Source organism: Phoca vitulina, unplaced genomic scaffold (genome assembly GCF_004348235.1).
Source record: "Phoca vitulina isolate PV1807 unplaced genomic scaffold, GSC_HSeal_1.0 scaffold10, whole genome shotgun sequence".
Lineage (NCBI taxonomy): Eukaryota > Metazoa > Chordata > Mammalia > Carnivora > Phocidae > Phoca > Phoca vitulina.
In genome coordinates, this window is record NW_022589713.1 from 42722068 (window position 1) to 42742843 (window position 20776).

Consider the following 20776-nt stretch of genomic DNA (forward strand, 5'->3'; position numbering starts at 1 on the left):
ATGCTTTCGAGTTTCCTGGGGTGGGGAGGAGAGACTGGAAAATTGCACATGGGCATACCTACATTATTTCTACTTTCAGCCAGTGGCTGGAACTAGTCACACCACCCCATCCAACTCCAAGGCAGTGGGTGGGAAATCTTTGTGTGTGTCCAGGAAAGAAGGGGAACTGCTCAGCAGTAGTACTGTGTATCACTTTTCCAGATTGACTCTGCCTAACTTAAGTATAAAGGGTGTTTATTAGGAGGGAATGAGCAAGGTCAAAGGCTCCAAAAGATTTGGAGCAGTCAGGACCTGGCAGCTCTGGAAGGCCTCTGGAGCAGGACCCTCTTGGAGTCTTCGTTGGGGCACTGCCAGAATGAGTGAATGAAGTTCATCATTTTCTTTACTCTGTGTCACTCCACTCAAGGTTCAGATTTCTGAGCAAGGGCCCCATAGGCTGAGTTTAGATTGTGGCCTTCCCTTGACTGTACCAGACTGTGGGAAGAAAGATGTTTCCGAAGGGAGCCAGGGTCCCTTTCAGGTTCCATATTTGGAGGGCAGAATGCCCGTTTTGTCATCCCTCAGACTAAGAATAGTACAGGAAAGGTTTTTCCCCAAAAGGAAGTTCAGGGGTATTAGGAAGGGGGATCGGATGACTGGTGACCAAAAAATGACAAATTTCTTTTGCAGATGAAAATTGTTGACACCTAATTTAAAAACAAAACTCCCAAGCAACCCGGGAAGTTGATAAAGTTTGTGTGCCTAGTGCTTCAAAACTTTCTGTATGACTAAAAGACTGCAAGAAATCTAGTTACGTGTTTTATTTGCTTTTCCTGACAGTTTATTATCTTTAAGAGAAGTAATCCACCAGTTATGTTATTTGTTTATATTTAGGCCTCAGCAGGGAGGGACGAGTTAGCAGTCCTTGCTACATCTTCCCATTATCTGGTTTTAGGAGTTAGATGCCAATTTGAATGCAGTTGCCCAACCCATATGTAGAGAATCAGAGATTAAAGGTTATGTCCGCAGAAGATAGTGTTAAAACTTTGATGTCAAGCTGTCACCAGGAGAGCTTCGTGGAGACAACAGTGCTTCGTTGCAATAACATTTTCAGTTATTAAATACAGAGCAGAATTATATTCTCTTCAAACAGGTTTTCCATCTTTCTTCTGCGTCATTGGCCTGCTTTTGTGTGTCAAGACTTCGTTCTCTCTCTGTTTCACTTTTTTAACCAGCACTTGTGAGAATGAAGGGTTTGAAGTTTCAAGTCTACAGGTGTGATTTTACTTGGCAAGACTTAATCAGAAATGCAAGATCCAAGGGAATCTAAGATTTAATACGAATAAAATGTAAGAAAGGACTGTGAGGCTTATCATGTTCTTATTTTATGTGCCCTAGCTATGTTGGGGACATTGAAAGTGGGGTTCTAAGAAAGAAAAAGCCTGGGCAGAGTGGTATCAATTGGAATTCTCTGTTCACTTGAGATTGTGGAATACCTCTTCAGAGGTTAGGGGAGAATGCTGAACAAGGTTCAGGTTAGTAGGGTTTAGAAAGAGGTCCCTTTGGCCTAAAAACACTGACCAAATAGGAAATGCCAGATATTTTCTGGATCTGGGGTTGAATTCAGTTTCTTTTTGTAGCTTTTAATTGTATAACCTTGAACGCAAACATTTAAGAACTATTTTGAGGGTCAAGAGCAAGTAAATTATATCTGTACAAGTGTCAGAGTATTAGTTTTATAACCACAGAACTTCTAAGCCTTGGTATTCTTAATTCATCTTCCTGTCTTTCTGCCTTTGACCTAAGAGACTCAGTCCAGGGTATGTAAGACTGATGCACATTTTACTATTTAATTCAATCTGATGACTTCAGATAAAGCTGAAAGAGCTCTTGTTACACCTTGTCAAAGTTGGTATAAAATGGGTTTGGATTTCAAAGTAGTTTAGGAAATAGTACAATCTTAAATTATTATTTGTAGTAATCATGCCTGTGGTTGCAGAAGGTTAGTCTCCACTTAATAATGATGCTAGAAATAAGACCCCTCCCATCCGCTCGTTTTTCTTTACTTTGGTTTTTCAAAAAATGAACACAATAGTAGTGTAATACTTGAATATCCTGTTTTTATATTTCTTTAAGAAATTTTTGCGGTGCCTGGGTGGCTCAGTCGATTAAGCATCTGCCTTCAGCTCAGGTCATGATCCCAGGGTCCTGGGATCAAGCCCCACGTCGGGCTCTCTGCTCAGTGGGGAGCCTGCTTCTCCCTCTCCCTCTGCCGCTCTGCCTATTTCTGCTCTCTCTCTGGCAAATAAATAAAATCTTAAAAAAATTTTTTTATAGAGATAACATGTGTGTGTGGTGGGGGGAGGGGCAGAGGGAGAGAGAGAGAGAGAGAATCTTAAGCAGGCTCTATGCCCAGTGTGGAGCCCAATGCGGGGCCTGATCCCATGAGATCATGACCCGAACTGAAATCAAGAGTTGGACGCTTAACCCACTGAGCCACTCAGATGCCTCGTATTTTTGACTCTTAGTTTCAGTGTTAGGAGGCCAGGTGCATTTTTACAGAATATAGAAAAATAAGCATTAGAACAATATCCACACGTTACTTGATTTTTTGAGTTTGAAGAAGAACTAAGCAAATGTATTTTTAACCTTTTTGTTCTGTTTAGTTTCAGCATTTTCGAATGTTATTGTACCGAGGTCAACTAAAACTTATTTTTCTCCTTGGTATATGTCATTTATGTGGTATGTTCGTTTATTAATCTTACACTTTCCCTTTTTAATATTAAAATTCCTTTAAAAATTTAAAAATAGCAAGTGGAAAATCTATACAAATAACATTGCAGACAAACATTATCAGTTGTGTACTGTTTAGTGCTATTCAGAGTTAACTTTTGCAGGTGACATGTCAGGTTGCTGTGGCATTACTAGTATAGATTCTATGATGTGTGTCTATTTATAAGACACTAAGCTCCGAAGCAATTTCTTTTACGCTGCAGGCAGTTCAGACAGTTTTATCTCTTTAAGGATCTGCAGCATTGAAATGTTTTTAATTTCAAGCGATGCTCACTGATACAAAATGGCAGTGGATTATAAAATGGAGAAATGTTATAAATCCCTGACACTAACTTTGTGAAGCAGAAAGTGGGACCTAGGTTTCAAATTTAGTATGAGGTTGACTTTTTAAAAGAATTTAACCTTTTATTTTGAGATAATTGTAGATCATATGCAGTTGTAAAAAATAATACAGAGAAGATATGTATGTATGCTTATGCTCCATCCAGTTTTTCACAATGGTAACATCCTGGACAATTATGGTACAATGTTACAACCAGGATATTGGCATTAAAACAGTTAAGGAACAGAACAGTTTCATCCCTAGGGATCCCTCATATTGCTGTTTTATAACCACATGCATTTGCTCTATCACATGTCCCACCCCCACCCCAACCACTGGCAACCACTAATTTACTCTTCATTTCTATACTTGTGTAATTTCAAGAATGTTGCATAAATTCAATCATATGGTATGTAACCTGTTGGGACTGACTTTTAATATTTAGCGTAATTCTTTGGAGATTCATCCAGGTTGTTGCATGTATCAGTAGTTCCTTTTTATTGATGAATGGTATTCCATGTTATCAGTTGTACCACAGTTTATTTAACCATTTATTTGTTGAAAGACACCCAGGTCATTTCCAGTTTTGACAGTTATGGATAAGGCTGCTATAAACATTGATGTGCAGGTTTTTGTGTGAATGAAAGTCTTCATTTCTCTGGGATAAGTTCCTAAGATCTGGGGTTAGGTAAAGAGTATACTTACCACCAAATCACAGTTTCTCTGGGATATATGCTCAGGGGTACAGTTTGCTGGGTAATCACATGTTTAGTGTTTTTTTTTCTCCCCCCAGAAACTGCTACACTATTTTCCAGAGTGTCTGTACCATTTTGTATCCTACCAGCAATATATGAGTGGTCTAGTTTCTTTCCATCCTTGGTGGAAATTGGTGTTGTCACTATTTTGTATTTTTGCCATTCTGATAAGTGTGTAGTGATATCTCATTATGGTTTTAATTTGTGTTTCCCTAATTGCTAATCACATTGAACATGTTTTCATGTGCTTATTTGCCAACTGCACATCTTCTTTGATATAATGTCTCTGCTTTTGGTGTCAAGTCTACTTTTTTATCTAGATCCTGAAGACTTTATCCCATCCCCCTCCCCCCAGTTTTATAGTTTCATTTTTAATATTAAACATTTAAGTCCGTGGTCCATTTTAAGTTAGTATTTTGTATAAAGTGTTAGACTTGGGTAGAGGCTTACTTTTTTCCTCTGTCCTTTGGATAGCTGGTTGCTCCAGCATCATTTGTTGAAAAGGCTGACTTTCCTCCATTGGATTGCCTTTGCACCTTTGTCAGAAATCACTAGGCCATACTTCTGTAGAGCTATTTTTGGATTCTTTGTTCTATTGATCGATATGTCTATCTCTTAGGCAGTGCCACATGGTTTTGATTACATTATCTATGTAATAAGTGTTGAAATCAGGTAAAATAATTTCAACCCCCCTTTTCTTTTCAGAACTGTTTCGGCTATTCTAATTCTTTTGCCTTTCCACATAAATTTTATTTTTTTTTAAAGATTTTATTTATTTGAGAGAGAGAGATAGTGTATGTGAGAGAGAGATCACAAGCTGGGGGGAGGGGCTGAGGGAGAAGCAGACTCCCTGCTGAGCAGGGTGCCCGACAGGACTCGATCCCAGGACCCTGGGATCATGACCTGAGCAGAAAGCAGATGCCCAACTGACTGAGCCACCCAGGTGCTCTCCACATAAATTTTAGAATAATCTTGTTGATACAAAAATTTTTGCTGGGATTTTGGTAGGAATTGCATTAAACTGGGCTATCAGATTGGGGAAAATTGACATCTTTACTATGTTTTTCTATCTATGCACATAGTATATCTTTTGTTTTGTATTTGTTTATAAGATGGTCAGTCAGGACTGGCCACCAAAAGAGACAGAGGAGAGGCTCAGGAAAATAAAGTTTATTATATTCACAGGTCCTAGGGACAGGCGTGGCATGCCACACAGGGCCACATGGAAAAATATTACAGTGATTAGGAGGCAGAAGATGGCAGCAAGGGGAATGCTTAAAGCCATGGCCTTTATTGGGGTTTCCACAGGAAAGGCAAAGGAAGGGTGAACATTTTAGGATTGGTTTGTTTGAGTAACTTCAGCAGGGTTTGGGCTATAGGGATAGTCTCTAATTGGGTGGTAACTGGCCCTGGGATGCTGAAGGCAGAAGAATAGTGCCTCCTGGGGTGTATGGGCCAGATAGAGGAGTGTCAGGGTCCGGATTGGCAAGTTTGCCTATCAAAGACATAGTTAATCTGAGCCTTTGCTGTCTCTAAGAATTGGCTAGCCTTGGGAGGGTCAGTCTCTCCCCAGTCAGAAAGGTCATAATTACAGAAAATACAATACACACACAGTCATCTCTCCATTTATTAAGATCTTCTTTGATTTCTTTTAAACAATATTGTGTAGTTTTAGCATATAGATCCTATACATGTTTTGTTAGACTTATATGTAAGTATTTAATATTTGCAGTGATTGTAAATGGCATTTTTAATTTAAGTTTCCATGTATTCATTACTTATATGAAGAAATACAGTTAGTTTTTGAATGCTGATATTTTATCCTGTCACCTTGCCAGACTCACTTATAAGTTATAGTAGTTTGTTTCTGTAGATTCTTTGGTATTTTCTGTGAAGACAATCATGTCATCTGCAAATAATTTTCTATTTCATATTGGGTGGGTTGTGATAGTTTGTGTTTTCTAAGGGGTTGGTCCATTTCGTCTAAGTTGCCAAATTTGTGTGTGTAGAGTTAGGTCCTTTTGATGTCTGCTCATTTTCTGCCTACTTGTTTTATCAATTATTGAGAGAAGGGTGTTGAAGTCTGCAACTATAATTGAGGGTTTGATTCTTTTTATAACTTGTCAGTTTTTGGTTCACATATTTTACAGCTGTTTTGTTAATGATGCATGCACATTTATGATTGGTATATTTTATTGGTGGATTGACCCTTTTATTATTATGTAATTTTCTTTGCTCTGAAATCTATGTTATGTGATATTAACATATACATTCCTGTTTTGCTTTAATGCCATATATATATATACACACACACACACACGAATGCATGTATATATACGCATATATACATGTATACATTCATGTGTGTATACATACCTACACACATATATACATGTATATGTATGTACATACATGCATATACGTTATATATTACTTTCAATCTGCCTATATCACTATCTTTGAGTTTCTTGTAGATAGCATAAAGTTGGGTCATATTTTTAAATGAACTCTTTTAATTGTTGTATTTAGACCTTTTACATTTAATATAATCATATATTTGATATTAAGTCTCCCATTTTGTTTCTTCTTGCTGTTTTTCATTTTCTTTTCACTTTTGTATGAGTTACTGAACATTTTTTATAATTTTGATTTTTTTATAGTATTTTAGAGTGTATTTGTATAGATTTTTACTGGTCCTAGATATTATATATATACATAACATACATATGTGTATAATTTTACATACCTATCATTTTACTAGTTCAAGTGAAGTATAGAAAACTTACCTTCCTTTTCAACCTTTTAATTTCCCTCATTTTTATATAATTGTCTTAAATATGTCCTCTAAATTCATTTAGAACCAAATCAGACATTATTATAATATTTGTTTCAACCATCAAACATAGTTTAGGAAACCTAAAAAGAGAAGGAAAACCTGTTATATTTACCTATATTCTTCTCATGTTCTTGTTTCCTTCCTGTTAATTCTAAGGTTCTTTATCATTTAGTTTCTCTTTGGAATACTTCCTTTAGCTGTTCTTTTGGAGTAGGAGTGCTGGTGACAAATTTCTGTGTTTGTAGGTTACAAAAAAAGAAAAAAGTCTGAATGCTGTTAATTTCAGATGGTTCAATGTAATGCTAGTGGATGATCAGTAAAGGTCAAGGAAAAGGAAGACTGTAGGAGAAGTGACCTGCTGCAAGGGCTAATGTGATTTATATGTTTCCCTTTCCTTCACACTCATTGTGTGTGAGGCAGTGAGTGGTGGGGGTTACACATTTTGGTATATCCATTCAGGGGAATACTACTCAGCAATAAAAAGAACAAACTATTGATATATGCTGCAACATGGGTGACTCTGAAATGCATTATGCTAAGTGAACAGAGCAGACCAAAAAGAATACATAGGGCATGATCCCATTTACATAAAATATAGAAAAATGTGAACTAATGACAAAGTAAATCAATGGCTGTCTGGGGAAAGAATGAAAGGGAGTGAGATGGAGGGATTACCAAGGGAACTTGAAGTAACATGTGGAGGTGTTGTTATCTTGACTGTGATGATGATTTCAAAGATGCATATGTATGTCAAACGTACCTAATTGTACACCTTAAATATATGCAGTTTATTCTGTGTCAGTTATAACTTAATAAAGCTGTTCAAAAAAAATACCACATCAACAAGTGTTCCTCTAGTGCATGGCTGTTGTGCAGCAACCCCACATGCAGGTCCAACCCGTCTACTCTTGTTTACAGAGGGAGGCCCATGATCACATGCTTGGATGTTGTGGCAGTGTCAAATGGCTCTGGAAGTTTTTAAATGTTTACTCTCAGTTTTCTTTTCTTTTCTTTTGTTTCTTTTCTTTCTTCCTTAGTTCCTCCCTTCCTTCCTTCCTTCTTTCCTTCCTTCCTTCCTTCCTTCCTTTTTCAAGATTTTATTTATATTATTTGACAAAGAGCTCAAGCAGGGGGGAGTCACAGGGAGAGGGGGAAGCAGGCTCCTCGCTGAGTTAAGAGCCCGATGCAAGACTCAATCCCAGGACCCCGAGATCATGACCTGAGCTGAAGGCAGACACTTAACCAACTGAGCCACCCAGGCGCCCTGTTATTCTCAGTTTCTCTACTTAAATCTTTGTTGACAGTAAGAAACCGTTTTATCTGTTTTAGAGCAGTTTGTTTCTTCTGTTTTTCATTTTCTTTTTACTTTTGTATGAGTTACTGAACATTTTGGAATCACACTGTTTTAGAGCATTTCTTTCCCTGGATATATTTTTACCTTCATCTGGGACAGTTACCATTTTTTTTTTTTTTCAGGATTAAGACCCATATTTTGAAAATAATTTGGAAATTAGTCTTTAAAAATGGAGGGTGAATTTTATAGAGTGTCTTTTCTTTTACATATAGGCGAAAGAACTGAGAGATATATATGAACTAATATACCTTTTTTTCCTTTTCAGGCAATTACTATCTTAACTGAATTAATTAGGGAAAACTTCAGAAACAGTAAATTAAAACAGTGCCTCTTACCAACCCTTGGGGAGCTGATCTACCTTGTAGCCACTCAGGTGAGACCATCTGATTAACTCTATTGCTCTTTGACCTGTTCTGACAAATCCTGGCTGACAAGTGTTAATATCCTATAAAAGTTGTTTTGACTTTGCCTCTTAGAGCATACCTAAGGAACCCTGGGGAAATTTTACCTCTGAAATATTAAGTCTATCAGTGTCTTTCTGTCTGTCCCTATCCTTGTCTGTCTGTCATGTTCCCTCTCTCTCCCATTGCCTCCTAGGAAGTATAGGAAATTCTCAAGCCATATTTAAAAACCAATTGACCAAAAGTCCCCCAAACTACTTTCTAGATTGCTACCATCTTTGACTCCTTCAAGAGGAGGCCATTGGTTCTTTGTGTATAAAAGCTTCCTTTCAGTTAAAAACACTACTTTGTGCAAATAGAGCTCTTAACATGGCCATGAGAGTTTGTGACTACAGAATTTGACTTTTTATTTAAGTTACAATATTGAAGTGCTATTGAATTCAACAAAAAAATTAGTATTTCTTTTGTGTTTTTTTCTGAATGTTATTGAATTGATAATGATAAATTATGAGTTATTCATTTGATACTGAGGTTTTTTTTTTTTTTATTAGTTTCAGAGGTAGAATTTAGTGATTCATCAGTTGCGTATAATATCCAGTGCTCATTACATCAGGTGCCCTCCTTAATGCCCATCACCAATTATCCCCATCCCTCCACCCACCTCCCCTCCAGCAACCCTGTTTGTTTCCTAGGGTTCAGCATCTCTTATGGTTTGCCTCCCTCTCAATTTTCATCTTATTTTTCCTTCCCTTCCTTTATGTTCATCTGTTTTGTTTCTTAAATTCCGTGTACGAGTGAAAACATATGGTTTTTATCTTTCTCTGACTGACTGCTCGCTTAATACCCTCCAGTTCCATCCATGTTGATGTAAGTGGTAGGTATTCATCCTATCTGATGGCTGAGTAATATTCCATTGTATATGTACACCACATGTTCTTTATCCATTCATCTGTCAGTGGATGTCTGGGCTCTTTCCATCGTTTGGCTGTTGTGGACATTGCTGCTATAAACATTGGTGATACTGAGTTTTAAAGAAGTACTGGTAAGTTGTAGTTGATTAGGAAGTTCTCTCACTGTATTTATGATGTTTTGTGTCCTAGATCTTGCTCAAATGTTGTATAACCTGAGTATCCTTAGTATCTAAATTAAACTGATTTTCTACCATAATTATTATAAAACATCATTATTTAAAATCATTTAGCTGCATAATTAGTAGTGGTAGCTGGTACAACAAATCTGTCCTCCTCCTTTTTTTTTTTCATAAATGTTTTGGCTATTCTTGGCCCTTTGCATGTTGGAATCAGCTTGTCCAGTTCTGCAAATCATTTAAAGAAATTGCATTGACTATGCAGATCAATTTGGGAAGTACTGTTACCTTGATAATTTTGAGTCTTCTGCATATTTGGAATTGTACTGAACCCATGTGTCAGTTAGGAAAGTATTGGTATGTTGATGGTATTTTGTCTTCCAGTGCATAAAAATGGCACTTCCGTATATTTCTATTTTTAGAAATACTTTCATTTAAGTTAGTTCATTCTATTCATAAAACTTTTGTACATCTATCTTTGGTTGAATTTGTTCTTAGGTAATTTTATATTTTGAAGAGACAACACATTCATGAAGCTAGAAGACTAGTAAGTCAAGAAAGGTATATGGGGGGGCGCCTGGGTGGCTCAGTCGTTGTGTCTGCCTTCAGCTCAGGTCATGATTTTAGAGTCCTGGGATCGAGCCCCGCATTGGGCTCCCTGCTCAGTGGAGAGACTGCTTCTCCCTCTCCCTCTGCTGTTCCCTCTGCTTGTGCTCTCTCTGTGTCTGTCTCTCTCTGTCAAATAAATAAATAAAATCTTAAAAAAAAAAAAGTATATAGGGAAAGTGGCTTTCCTATTTTTGTTCCCTATAAGCCTCGTTCCCCAGTCTAATCACATCCCTACTTGTATTAACAAAGTTACTTTTGTATGTATGAGCAAACAGAAATGTAGATTCTTATTTTGATTCATTTTTATGTCCAATTAGGACAACTTGCTTTTTTTCTCTTAATAGTTATACACTCCTTAAATTTATTTAGGGGCGCCTGGGTGGCTCAGTCGGTTAAGTGTCTGCCTTCGGCTCAGGTCATGATCCTGGGGTCCTGAGACCGAGTTCCTCATTGGGCTCCCTGATCAGTGGGGAGTCTGCTTCTCCCTCTCTCTCCTCCCCCTTGCTTGTGCTCACTCTCTCTCTCTCTCAAATAAAAGAAAATTACTTGAGGGAGAGAGAGCATTAGCAGGGGGAGGAGCAAAGGGAGAGGGACAAGCAGACCCCCCACTGAGCATGGAGCCTGACACAGGGCTCCATCCCACAGCCCTGAGATCATGACCTGACCCGAAGGCAGACGCTTAATCAAATAAGCCACCCAGGTGCCCCAATAGTTGTACACTTTTAAGAATAGCCTATGGACTGACTGAGCCAACCAGGCATAGCCTATGGAAATACATACACTGGAGTTATTTCTTAATTAATGAATATATTTCTTAATCAGTACTTGGGGCTCCCTCCTCCCTCCCTCTCTCCCTCTTGTCTCTCCTCACCTGTGCCAAGTTTGGTGAAAGGCAGTTTTACTTTACCTTGAGTCCTCAGGGCCTTGACATCAAAGCTCAGACTGACTAAGTTTTGCAGGCCCTCAGAGTAAAAGAAAACTCAGTGCTCAGTTGAGCTCTCACGCTTGCGATTATCTAATTTTTGGTTTGATTCTTTGTTTTCCTGTCACATCTCTGATACATTGTAAGAATGTCAGAATACAAGGTGTTGCTTTTATTAGAAGAGGGGTCAGGTACCTAGTCTGCCATCTGATCAGGGTTGAGAGTCTACTCATGTAAGTGGCATGCAATCAACTGCACATGTTTAAAGATTACAATTTGATCAATTTTGATATATGTATACACCTTTGAAACCATCACCACAGTTCAGATAATGAACATATCTGTCACCTCTAAAAGTTTCTCCACACCCTTTCTAATCCCTCCCTCCTGTCCCTCTTCCTGCTCCCAGGCAACAGCTGATTTGCTTTCTGTCATATAGACTAGTTTGCATTTTCTAGAATTTTATAAATGGAATCATACAGACTCCTATTTCTATTTGCTTTGAAAAGTAGATCTAGAGAATCATTTTCTTTGGTACGTGTTTTAATTGGATATAAGCTAAGGCTATTTTCATAAAGGGATGATTCTGTGGCATTTGACTACAACTTAGGATAGCAAACTAGAAAAGGAAGTTATGTCCCTGCATCCATAAAAATCAATACCTTTTCATGAGATGAGGGCTTTTGTGGCATTGTCAGTTTGAATACACGTGAACCTTAAAATCTCAGGTCAATGCTGACGTAGTGAGACTGACCTGAAGCAAGAGTGTATAATACAGAGACCTAAGCCCTGTCCTGTTGGCTGTCTGGGAGCAGCCCAAGGTGACAAGCTTGAGGATGGAAGACCAGAGTAGATTCTGCAGAGAACATTAGGAGGCAATACATTTATGGTTTACGTATTTTTTTCTTTTATCAAGGATACCTCCCACCTTGAGCCCAGGTATTCCTATTTTGTCATTTTTTTTTTTTTTTTTTTTGCCCAGCCATTAATGATCTTTCACCTGGTCTGTTGTAAGAACTCTTAGATGGTGTCCTTGCTTTATTCTTGTGTCCATTACAGTCTATTTTCCAGACATTAGCCAGAGTGAGCCTGTTAAAAACACATGAGAGAGTACGGCGTCCTTCCTCAGAGCCCTCCAGTGCTTCTTGTCTTGCTTGTTGGCACCACCAAATCCCACCATTTGCCCTGGTGGCCACTGTGGGCTGCCTTCCCAGTGCCTGTGTGACCTCAGCTCTCACTGCTGTCCTGCTCTCTTCCTCTTCCCGCCACATTGACCTCCTCACAGCTCTTTGAACCCACCATGCCATATTCCTGCCTCAATGCCTTTGCACTTACTGTTCCTCCTGCTTGCAGTGATTTCACACCCTCCCCCCACCAGATGTTTGCGTTTTCTCTGTTCAGACCCCTTCGGAGAGCCTTTTCCTGGCTCTGTGCAGTATGAGATGGAGCCACCCTGTCTACGGTCTTCCTCTGGCTCCTTACCCTGCTCTGGTTTTCTTTATAGTAGTCCTCACCGTCTTGACTTACTTGTCTTATTGGCTCTTCCTCTACCTACCTCTTCCTCTTCCTCCTTTCCCTTCCTCCTCCTCCTCCTCTTTCCCCACTAAGCACTATTAAAGCAGAAAATTTGTCTTGCTCATGGCTGTGTGGCTCTTGTTTAGAAGAATTCCTGGCACTTTGCGGGTGCTTTTATAATGCACGACCTGCACCAAGACCAGCAGGAACAGGAGGGAAGTGAGCAAGGAGGCAGGGCTGGAGAGACTGGCCAGGGCATGTGCAGGAAGGACTCCTTGCCTGAGTCGGATGTCTTCGTCTTGACCCTGTGAGCAAGGGGAAGTCATGAAGGCTTTACAGAAGGGAATTGACGTCATCTGGTTTAAATACCAAAAAGATGACTCTGGCTTAAAGGTGGAGAATAGATTGGAGAACGATAAGAAAATATTCTGAACCCAAATGCGAGTAAGCAAAGTAGGAGCAAAGTTAGGAGTGGGAAGAGGGTGTTTCAGGAAAGAGTCAATAGGGCTGAATGTAGTTTATGGTCCATGAAGGAGGACTGAAAAGTGCCTGCTGGACTGAGTGACATGGAAGTCACCGGAAACTCAGCAAGAGCTGTTTTAGGTACTTACTTACTTTACTTTGAGTGAGGAAGTCAGAAGAAGGCCTCCTGGAGTGTGCTGAGGCTTTAGCAGGAGGTGAGGAAGCTGGGAAAGGCAATGTGAAACGAGAATGGTTGTGAAAAGTTGTGGGGGGGGGGGGCTGGGAGCTGCAGGGGGCCCTGTTTGAAAGATGGGGACAGTTAGCCCATTCTAGCAGAAATGGAAAGGACCCGGTGGACAGGACTTTGAAAATTTAGGAGCGGTACGGGATAGTCCATAACCTAATGACCCTGAAGGAGGCAAGATGCCAATGGGATCCTGAGCCCACATGGAAGGGTGGAGGATCCTCTCCTGGTATAACACTGGGTGTAAGTAGCAGACAGTTTCAGGTGTAGGAACACTGGGAGCTCCTTTCTCACCACTTCCATGATCTCTGAGGAGGAGGAAAGCAGGTGCAGTGGTGGGAGGATCCCAGGTGTGAAGTCGTCCTTTCGAAGAAGGAATTGGTCAGAGAGGAACGAATGGGAGGCTGCAGAGTGATATTGAAGGTCCCTGGGCTTTCAAAGCCTAAGTCATTCATGGACTCTCTGTGTTCTGGGGTCCACCCTCTATGGGCCCAGCTGCCTGAGCACAGACCTGGAGAAGACAAGCCACTGGCTCCCTCCAGGGTTGGTTTCCCCAGAGAGGGGAAAAGGGCGTGTTGGAGGGGGAGGTGTTCAGGCTTTTGGCAGGAGTGATTGAATGGTAGACCACGGCATCTAAGTGGCTGGGAGGGAGGGTAGGTGATACATTACAGACAGATTGTGGTAGATGGGGCGCCTGGGTGGCTAAGTCGTTAAGCGTCTGCCTTTGGCTTGGGTCATGATCCCAGGGTCCTGGGATCAAGCCCCTCATCAGGCTCCCTGCTCAGCGGGAAGCCTGCTTCTCCCTCTCCCACTCCCCCTGCTTGTGTTCCTGCTCTTGCTCTCTCTCTCTGTCAAATAAATAAATAAAATCTTAAAAAAAAAAAAAGATTGTGGTAGATGTTTTGAATAAGTGAGCTGGAAAGGAGGAAAATTGTGTTTGGAAGTTAAATTGGGTGTTGAATTAGTGATTTTTAATCTGGAGCAGCAGCTTGGGATGATAATGTCTCGATTATGACTGAAATTTTTTAAAAAAGATTTTATGTATTTGAGAGAGAGAGTGCGTGCGCACGAAAGCATGGGGGAGCAGAGGGAGAAGCAGACTCCCTGCTGAGCAGGGAGCACGTGGGGCTCGATCCCAGGACCCTGAGATCATGACCTGATGGAGTCAGATGCTTAACTGACTGAGCCACCCAAGCACCCCAGCTGTGTGGAATTTTGTGATTGAGGATTTGAAAAACAAAACAAAACAAACAAAAAACAGAAAGAAAAAAGTGAGGATATGGTTTTAATGGGTCGTAAGTCTCATCGTAAGTGTAAAAAACATTTGGATCAGTAAGGTACCAGTTCTAAAATTTGGACAATCTTAAATATTTTCTCTTAACAGTAACTAATTTCTTTTGCTTTAAAGAGATTAATTTTCCCCACCTTTCTCTGTGGTACCTGATTTATATTTTGATTTTATTTGATACACTGCAGGAGGGTTTTAGTGGTTATTACCCTAATTTGGTTCTTTTGTGAGAGAATCATTGCCGGTATCATTAAAATTAGTGGACCTGCTAATCACATTTGCTTATTTTTTTTTTTTAACACATTGTCTTATTAGGTAACATACTCTCTTTTACTTGTACTTATGGGTCATCCTGAATATTCCTCAGAACTGTGTATTCCATGCCTTCAAATCGTTTCAGATAATGTAATAACTTTTAGGTAGGAATAACTGTATTATCATCTACAATTATCAACAGAGTAGTTTCTCTACCAACTGGATCATATTGTCATTTCTCACTTCTTTTCGTCTGGTTTCTGATGAAGGAGTCTGATGAACATCACATAGAATATGATGAGAAAGAGAAATACCTTGTATGTACAATGTAGTAAAAGACCTCCTAACGAGGTCAGAACTGTCAGGTAATCTGTAATACTTTAAATAGAATATTAAGAAGTTTTAGATAGTTTGTGTATTTGAAACTGCCTTTTTCTTGAACGGGTTAATATCTTTTGTGCTGTTAGCTTCACGGCCTTTCCTTCCACTTCATTTTAGGAAGAAAAAAAGAAGAACCCTAGAGAATGCTGGGCTGTCCCCTTGGCTGCATACACGGTGCTAATGAGGTGCCTTCGGGAAGGGGTAAGGCTCCTTTGTTGTCCTCTGTAGACACCCGCAATTGTAATAACCCTTCAGGCACTGTGTGCGGATTGTAGCCTGCAGCGGTGAGGAGCCTGTCAACCAAGTATTGCTCTTGAATTTAAATAATCCCGACAAGCCACCGTGAGCAAGTGACCTACAGCGGAGCACGTGTAAAAATGAACTAGCTTTCTCCTTCACTTTCAAAAATGTCTTGCCTTTTAAAAGATGATAGCAAGCACAAACAACATAAGTAGCTTTTTTACTAACATATTCTTAATCCTCCCCTGCTTTTAAACTTATTGATACACCAGTTTCATAAGCAAGGTGTATAAAGGGAATTTTCTGTGAGCCTCAAAAGCCCCATGATTATCTTGTCAGGTTGCCATTTTGCAGTTCAGAAACAGGAAGCTCCCACTAGTATCCATTGATTTTAATATTAAGTAGTGTTTATTATGTGATTTTTTTTTTAATTTATTCACTGTCCTTCTCATGCCATTGTTAATGGCTGAAAACCAGCCAGCCGGCCAACCAACCAACCAACCAGGATGTGTAGCTCCTGTGTGTTACAATGTAAAGGATTTAGTAGCTGACCTAAAAGGTTCGCAATTTCTGTTTCTTTAAACCATTTGACATCGTTTCACCCAAGGCAAAGCCATAGGTGAAAAACATTCCTTAAGGAATGAAAAAATATGTCACAATAAACATCTTCCTTTTGAGTTCATTACTTGCTGCATTGTATGGAAATGGAATGATGTTGCAAGTGGAGAAGAGCTCTGTGAGATTTTACCCCTAGTGATCCAGAAGTGCAGTTTGAACACTCCCAGCCTGTAGGGTTGAATGCATTGTCAGCCGTCGTTATGGGATGTGAATAAAGCCGGTAAATTCTACTTTATCAATAATACAAGAATTAAGTCATGTTTATCTGTAGTCACAAGACATGCTTTAGTTTATTGTTCAAGGCCTCAAGCTAGGCACACTTGGGGGCACACAGATGAAGAAGGTGAATATTCTCTTCACACACTGATCCCACCTCTTGCAGGAGATAAGATAAAAATACAAAGTGGAATATGTTGAGTGTATAAATATGAAAGAACAAAATATGGGAACTCAAGGGAGAAAGGAGTCTTCTAGAAACTTTCTTAATAGTGTGAAGAAATTTTAAAAACTTTGTATTTTAATTTTTAAAAGTTAGATTAATGTGTAGTAAAAGATGATTAGTTCTAGTCCATGGGGTTATATCCTTTATTGAATATCTTCTCCCCACCCCTTCCTGTGTTTATCACTCTACATGTAATATGAAGAAGAATGTCTGATATCCATGTATATTGTTATTAAATAATTATTGTTAATATTTATAATGACATTTTGTATTTTAGTAGCACACGTACCTTTCAATGTCTTGGTATGTATAACAGGTCTTGTGTATTTTTCATGAAGAGGGAAGGAAGTCCAGGACTCTCTAATTTATGAAAATCTTGTTGTCTATCTGAAAAGCAGTTAGATATGTGCTTGGACAGCACATGCCCGTGTCCCTTGCTTTTCAAAAGTTCACGTTACACCACTTCACTTTTACGAAAGACCCATGCTAGCACTTGTTTTCTCTAATTGAAAGAAATGGAAAGAGGATTTCTGCTTCTACGAAAAAAAGCAAAAAGCAAAAATAGCATTCAGGGTTTGTTTTGCAACGAGTTGTTACACAGCAGGCTTCCCCCGGCCCTGCAAGACAGGGAGAGCAGCCCCGCCATGGTCCTTCCTTTCCCCGGAACTACACTCAGCATCTCAGCATCGAGCCACTATGGCTTTGAACCGTGTCGTTGAGCACCTGTGCTTTGTCTTGATGTATTTTCTGCATCCGTTAACAAGATGTGTCCTAAGGTATCAGAGAAGCCTGAGAGAGGTTATTTTTGGGGTCTGGGAATGCTCAAAATCTTGTCTATTTATGTAATTGCTCTTTGCTTTACACCACTGGGGCTTAGGAAAGGTTTCACAGAAACATGGTACTTTTGGATAGTGGGGGAAGCCTGAACTCTAACATTGTCTCTGTAAGACAGATAAATTAAGGGATGATTATATTCCCCCTAAAAAAGGGTTTCTGTTTTTATAAAAATAACTCAATTGTAGCAGTTCTTTAACATATAGGTCTAATGTCTTTAGGACATAGTTGAGGGTAAATAATTTTTAAGCCTCTTATTTTCAACAATTAAGAACTTTTTTCCAGGTAGGAAAACTGTTTTCCCAGCACCTACTGGTATTTCTGAATGTAGGTTCTTTTTTGAAATTTATGTCACAAACAAGAGAGCATGTGAAATTTATGTGTATGCTTATATGTATGGTTAAAAGCACACACTTTGATACACCCACTCTCTTGGGGAAAAAAAAAAAAAGGCTGGTGGCTTAGAGAATTCTTCTCTGTCCCTCTTGGATTGCAGCTTACTTTTTCTTTCAAGGAGTAGCTACTATTCTGACTTTGTGATAAACATTCCCAAGTTTTTCTTTATCGTGTTTCCATCTTTGTATTGCTAGATATTTCTTTTCTGCCTTTCCTTTTCCTTTTCCCTTTCCCTTTTCCCCTTTCATTTTTGAGAGGGAGGGACAGAGGGAGATGGAGAGAGAGAATCTTAAGCAGGCTCTACACCCAGCCTGATGTGGGGCTCGATCTCACAGCCCTGAGATCATGACCTGAGCCGAAATCAAGAGTTGGACGCTTAACCAACTGAGCTACCCAGGTGCCCCTGTATTGCTAGATATTTCATTGACTGGTTCTTAAGGTTAAACTTCATATAAATAAATGGCACTAAATCCTGTGGAGACTTAATTCTTTTGCTCTAATGTTAGGTCGAGATTGATACATGCTAATTGTGAAAACTGTTGTTCATTTATACTACTGTGTAGTAAGTTGGAATATGCCTCAGTATACACAGACACACATGTGTATCGGTTTATACTCCCACCAGTAGGGTATGGGAGTACACCTGAACCCACATCTTGAACATTTGATATAGTCAGACTTTAAGTTTTTGTCAATTTCATGGGGGCATTAAATATTTTCTCATAATAGTTGTAATAATCATTTTTGTGATTACTAATAGGATCACAATCCTTTTTTATCTTTTTTTTTTTTTTTTGGTTTTCTACTGCTTTGTAGGAATTCTGTATGCTGCCTCCCTTACCGCAAGCTTATTGTTATAAAATGTTTGAAATATTAGAAAAGGAAAGAAAACTCTAATGGTGACCTTTATTTCCATCACTTAGTTTCAACAGTTTTTAACATTTTGCTCTCCTTGCTTTGTTGTGATATAGGTATATATATTCATGTGTACATTCATTTATTACTCATTTATTCATTTCTTTATTTTCTGAACTGTTTGAAAAAATTGCAGATGTCATGGCACTCCACCCACTGGAATTTTTATGTATTCTGGATATTAATCTTCTGTTGTTTATATGTGTTACAGATATTTTATGATTTGTGGTTGTGCTTTTCATTTTCTTTACAGTGTCTGTTGATAAGCAGAAGTTCCTCATTTTAATGTAGCTAAATTTATCAATCTGTTTCATTACAATTTGTGCTTTTTGGGTCTTAAATGCTTCTCTACTTCATCATTAAGATGGTCTATTCCATTTTCTTCTAAAAGCTTTATTATTTTCCCTTTTTCTTTTTAGAACTTTATTTGCAATTGTTTTGTGTGCGTGGTGCTATGTATGGGTAGTTTTATTTTTAAAAGTAATATGGGTATTCTGTTCTCCCAGTGCTATTTAATGAGAAGGTCACCCTCTCTCCACTGCTCTGCAATGTCCCCTGTCATATCAGTGTCTCTTCCTGGGCTCTATTTGTTTCTGTTGGTCTATCATCTGTCTCTGTGCCATACTATCCAAATGAATATTTTCTATTATTTAATAATTTTCAAGTATATGGGGAGTTTTCCCCTACTAACATAATCTTTTTTTTTTAAGATTTTATTTATTTGAGAGAGAGAGAGCACGAGAAGTGGAGAGAGGGAGAGGGAGAAGCAGACTCCCCGCTGAGCAGGGAACCTGATGTGTGGGACTCAATCCCAGGACCCTGGGATCATGACCTGAGCCAAAGGCAGATGGCCAACTGACTGAGCTACCCAGGTGCCCTAATGTAATCTTTTTCAAGAGTTTCTTAGCTATTTTTGTTCCTTTCACTTGTATATAGTTTTTACATTCACCTCTTCAGTTGCACCTGTTGGGATGTTAAGAATACATCTGTAAATAAATTTGAGGAGAGTTAGTGGATATTAGTAGAAAATGGAAGGCCTACTCAATGAGAAGACTAATAATAGGAGAATGACACATTTGATTAAAAAAAAACTGAATTACGGTAACTGAAGTTCCTTTGAATTCTTAATGACATTCAGCTAACATATTTAATTTATTGCTTATGTTAACTCTCTCAGATGTAGGTCTCATTCTTTACAGCTAACGTTTATGAAACCCATATTATGTCCTAGCTGGGTACAGGAAAGGGAAAGATGAATTAAGACACTGCCTTGCCTTCATTTTTTTAGGAAAAAGAAATGTTTTTATCCTTAGTTCTGTGTGCCAGCCTTTTATTGTTGTTTTTGTAACTTCATTTGCTTTGGTTCCTTTGTGTAGTCACTAAGACTACACAAAGGAACTAAGACTAAGACTAAGACTAAGACATACATTTTAGGCTATTAATTGTTCTCTCATTCTAGTGTTAGCTGTATCTCACTAGTTTTGACATGTTAGTATTTCCAATGTTGCTATTTTATTGATAGTCCCTAGTTCTCGTTTTAAATTTGTCCTTGATCCAGGTTGTTTATGGATGATTAAAACTTTTTCAGGTGGGTGCGATTTTATTGCCTTTTTTTTTTCTTTGTTAAAATAACGAAGTTGCATTACCTTATCGTCAAGAATGTGGTTTGTCCTATTTCTCTTCGGATGTAAAAAAAAAAAAAAAAATTGTAAAATACATGTAACATAAAACTTAACCACTTTAACCACTAAGTATATATAGTTCTGTGGTATTGAGTACATTTACATTGCTGTGCTATTTCTGTTGTTTTAAATGTAGTGAGATGTTCTTTTGCCTCACTTACTGAATTTTTTTCTGCATCAAAACTTCGTAATGTGTCTTGTTGAATATGGGCCATTGATTATGGACCTGGTGAAAACCAGGTTTTACCCCTTTTCTTTCTTTCTCTAATTTCTGCTTTGGGAAGAAAGCAGTACAAAAATTTTACTTCATTTTAATTTGATATGTAGACTTCTTAGAAGCCAAATTTAGTTTTAAAATACATATTTTGGGGCGCCTGGGTGGCTCAGCTGTTAAGCGTCTGCCTTCGGCTCAGGTCATGATCCCAGGGTCCTGGGATCGAGCCCTG

General features: G+C 38.8%; 1 protein-coding gene across 8 annotated transcripts in view; it reads left to right on the plus strand.

Annotated features, from left to right (window-relative positions):
- Positions 1-20776, plus strand: part of ULK4 (unc-51 like kinase 4) — a 609379-nt gene that overhangs the window by 80285 nt on the left and 508318 nt on the right. For all 8 annotated transcript variants that reach the window (XM_032408919.1, XM_032408921.1, XM_032408920.1 and 5 more), the window contains 2 exons: positions 8305-8412; positions 15321-15404. In XM_032408919.1, coding sequence (XP_032264810.1) covers positions 8305-8412; positions 15321-15404 — 192 coding nt within the window. The remainder of the gene's footprint in view (positions 1-8304; positions 8413-15320; positions 15405-20776) is intronic.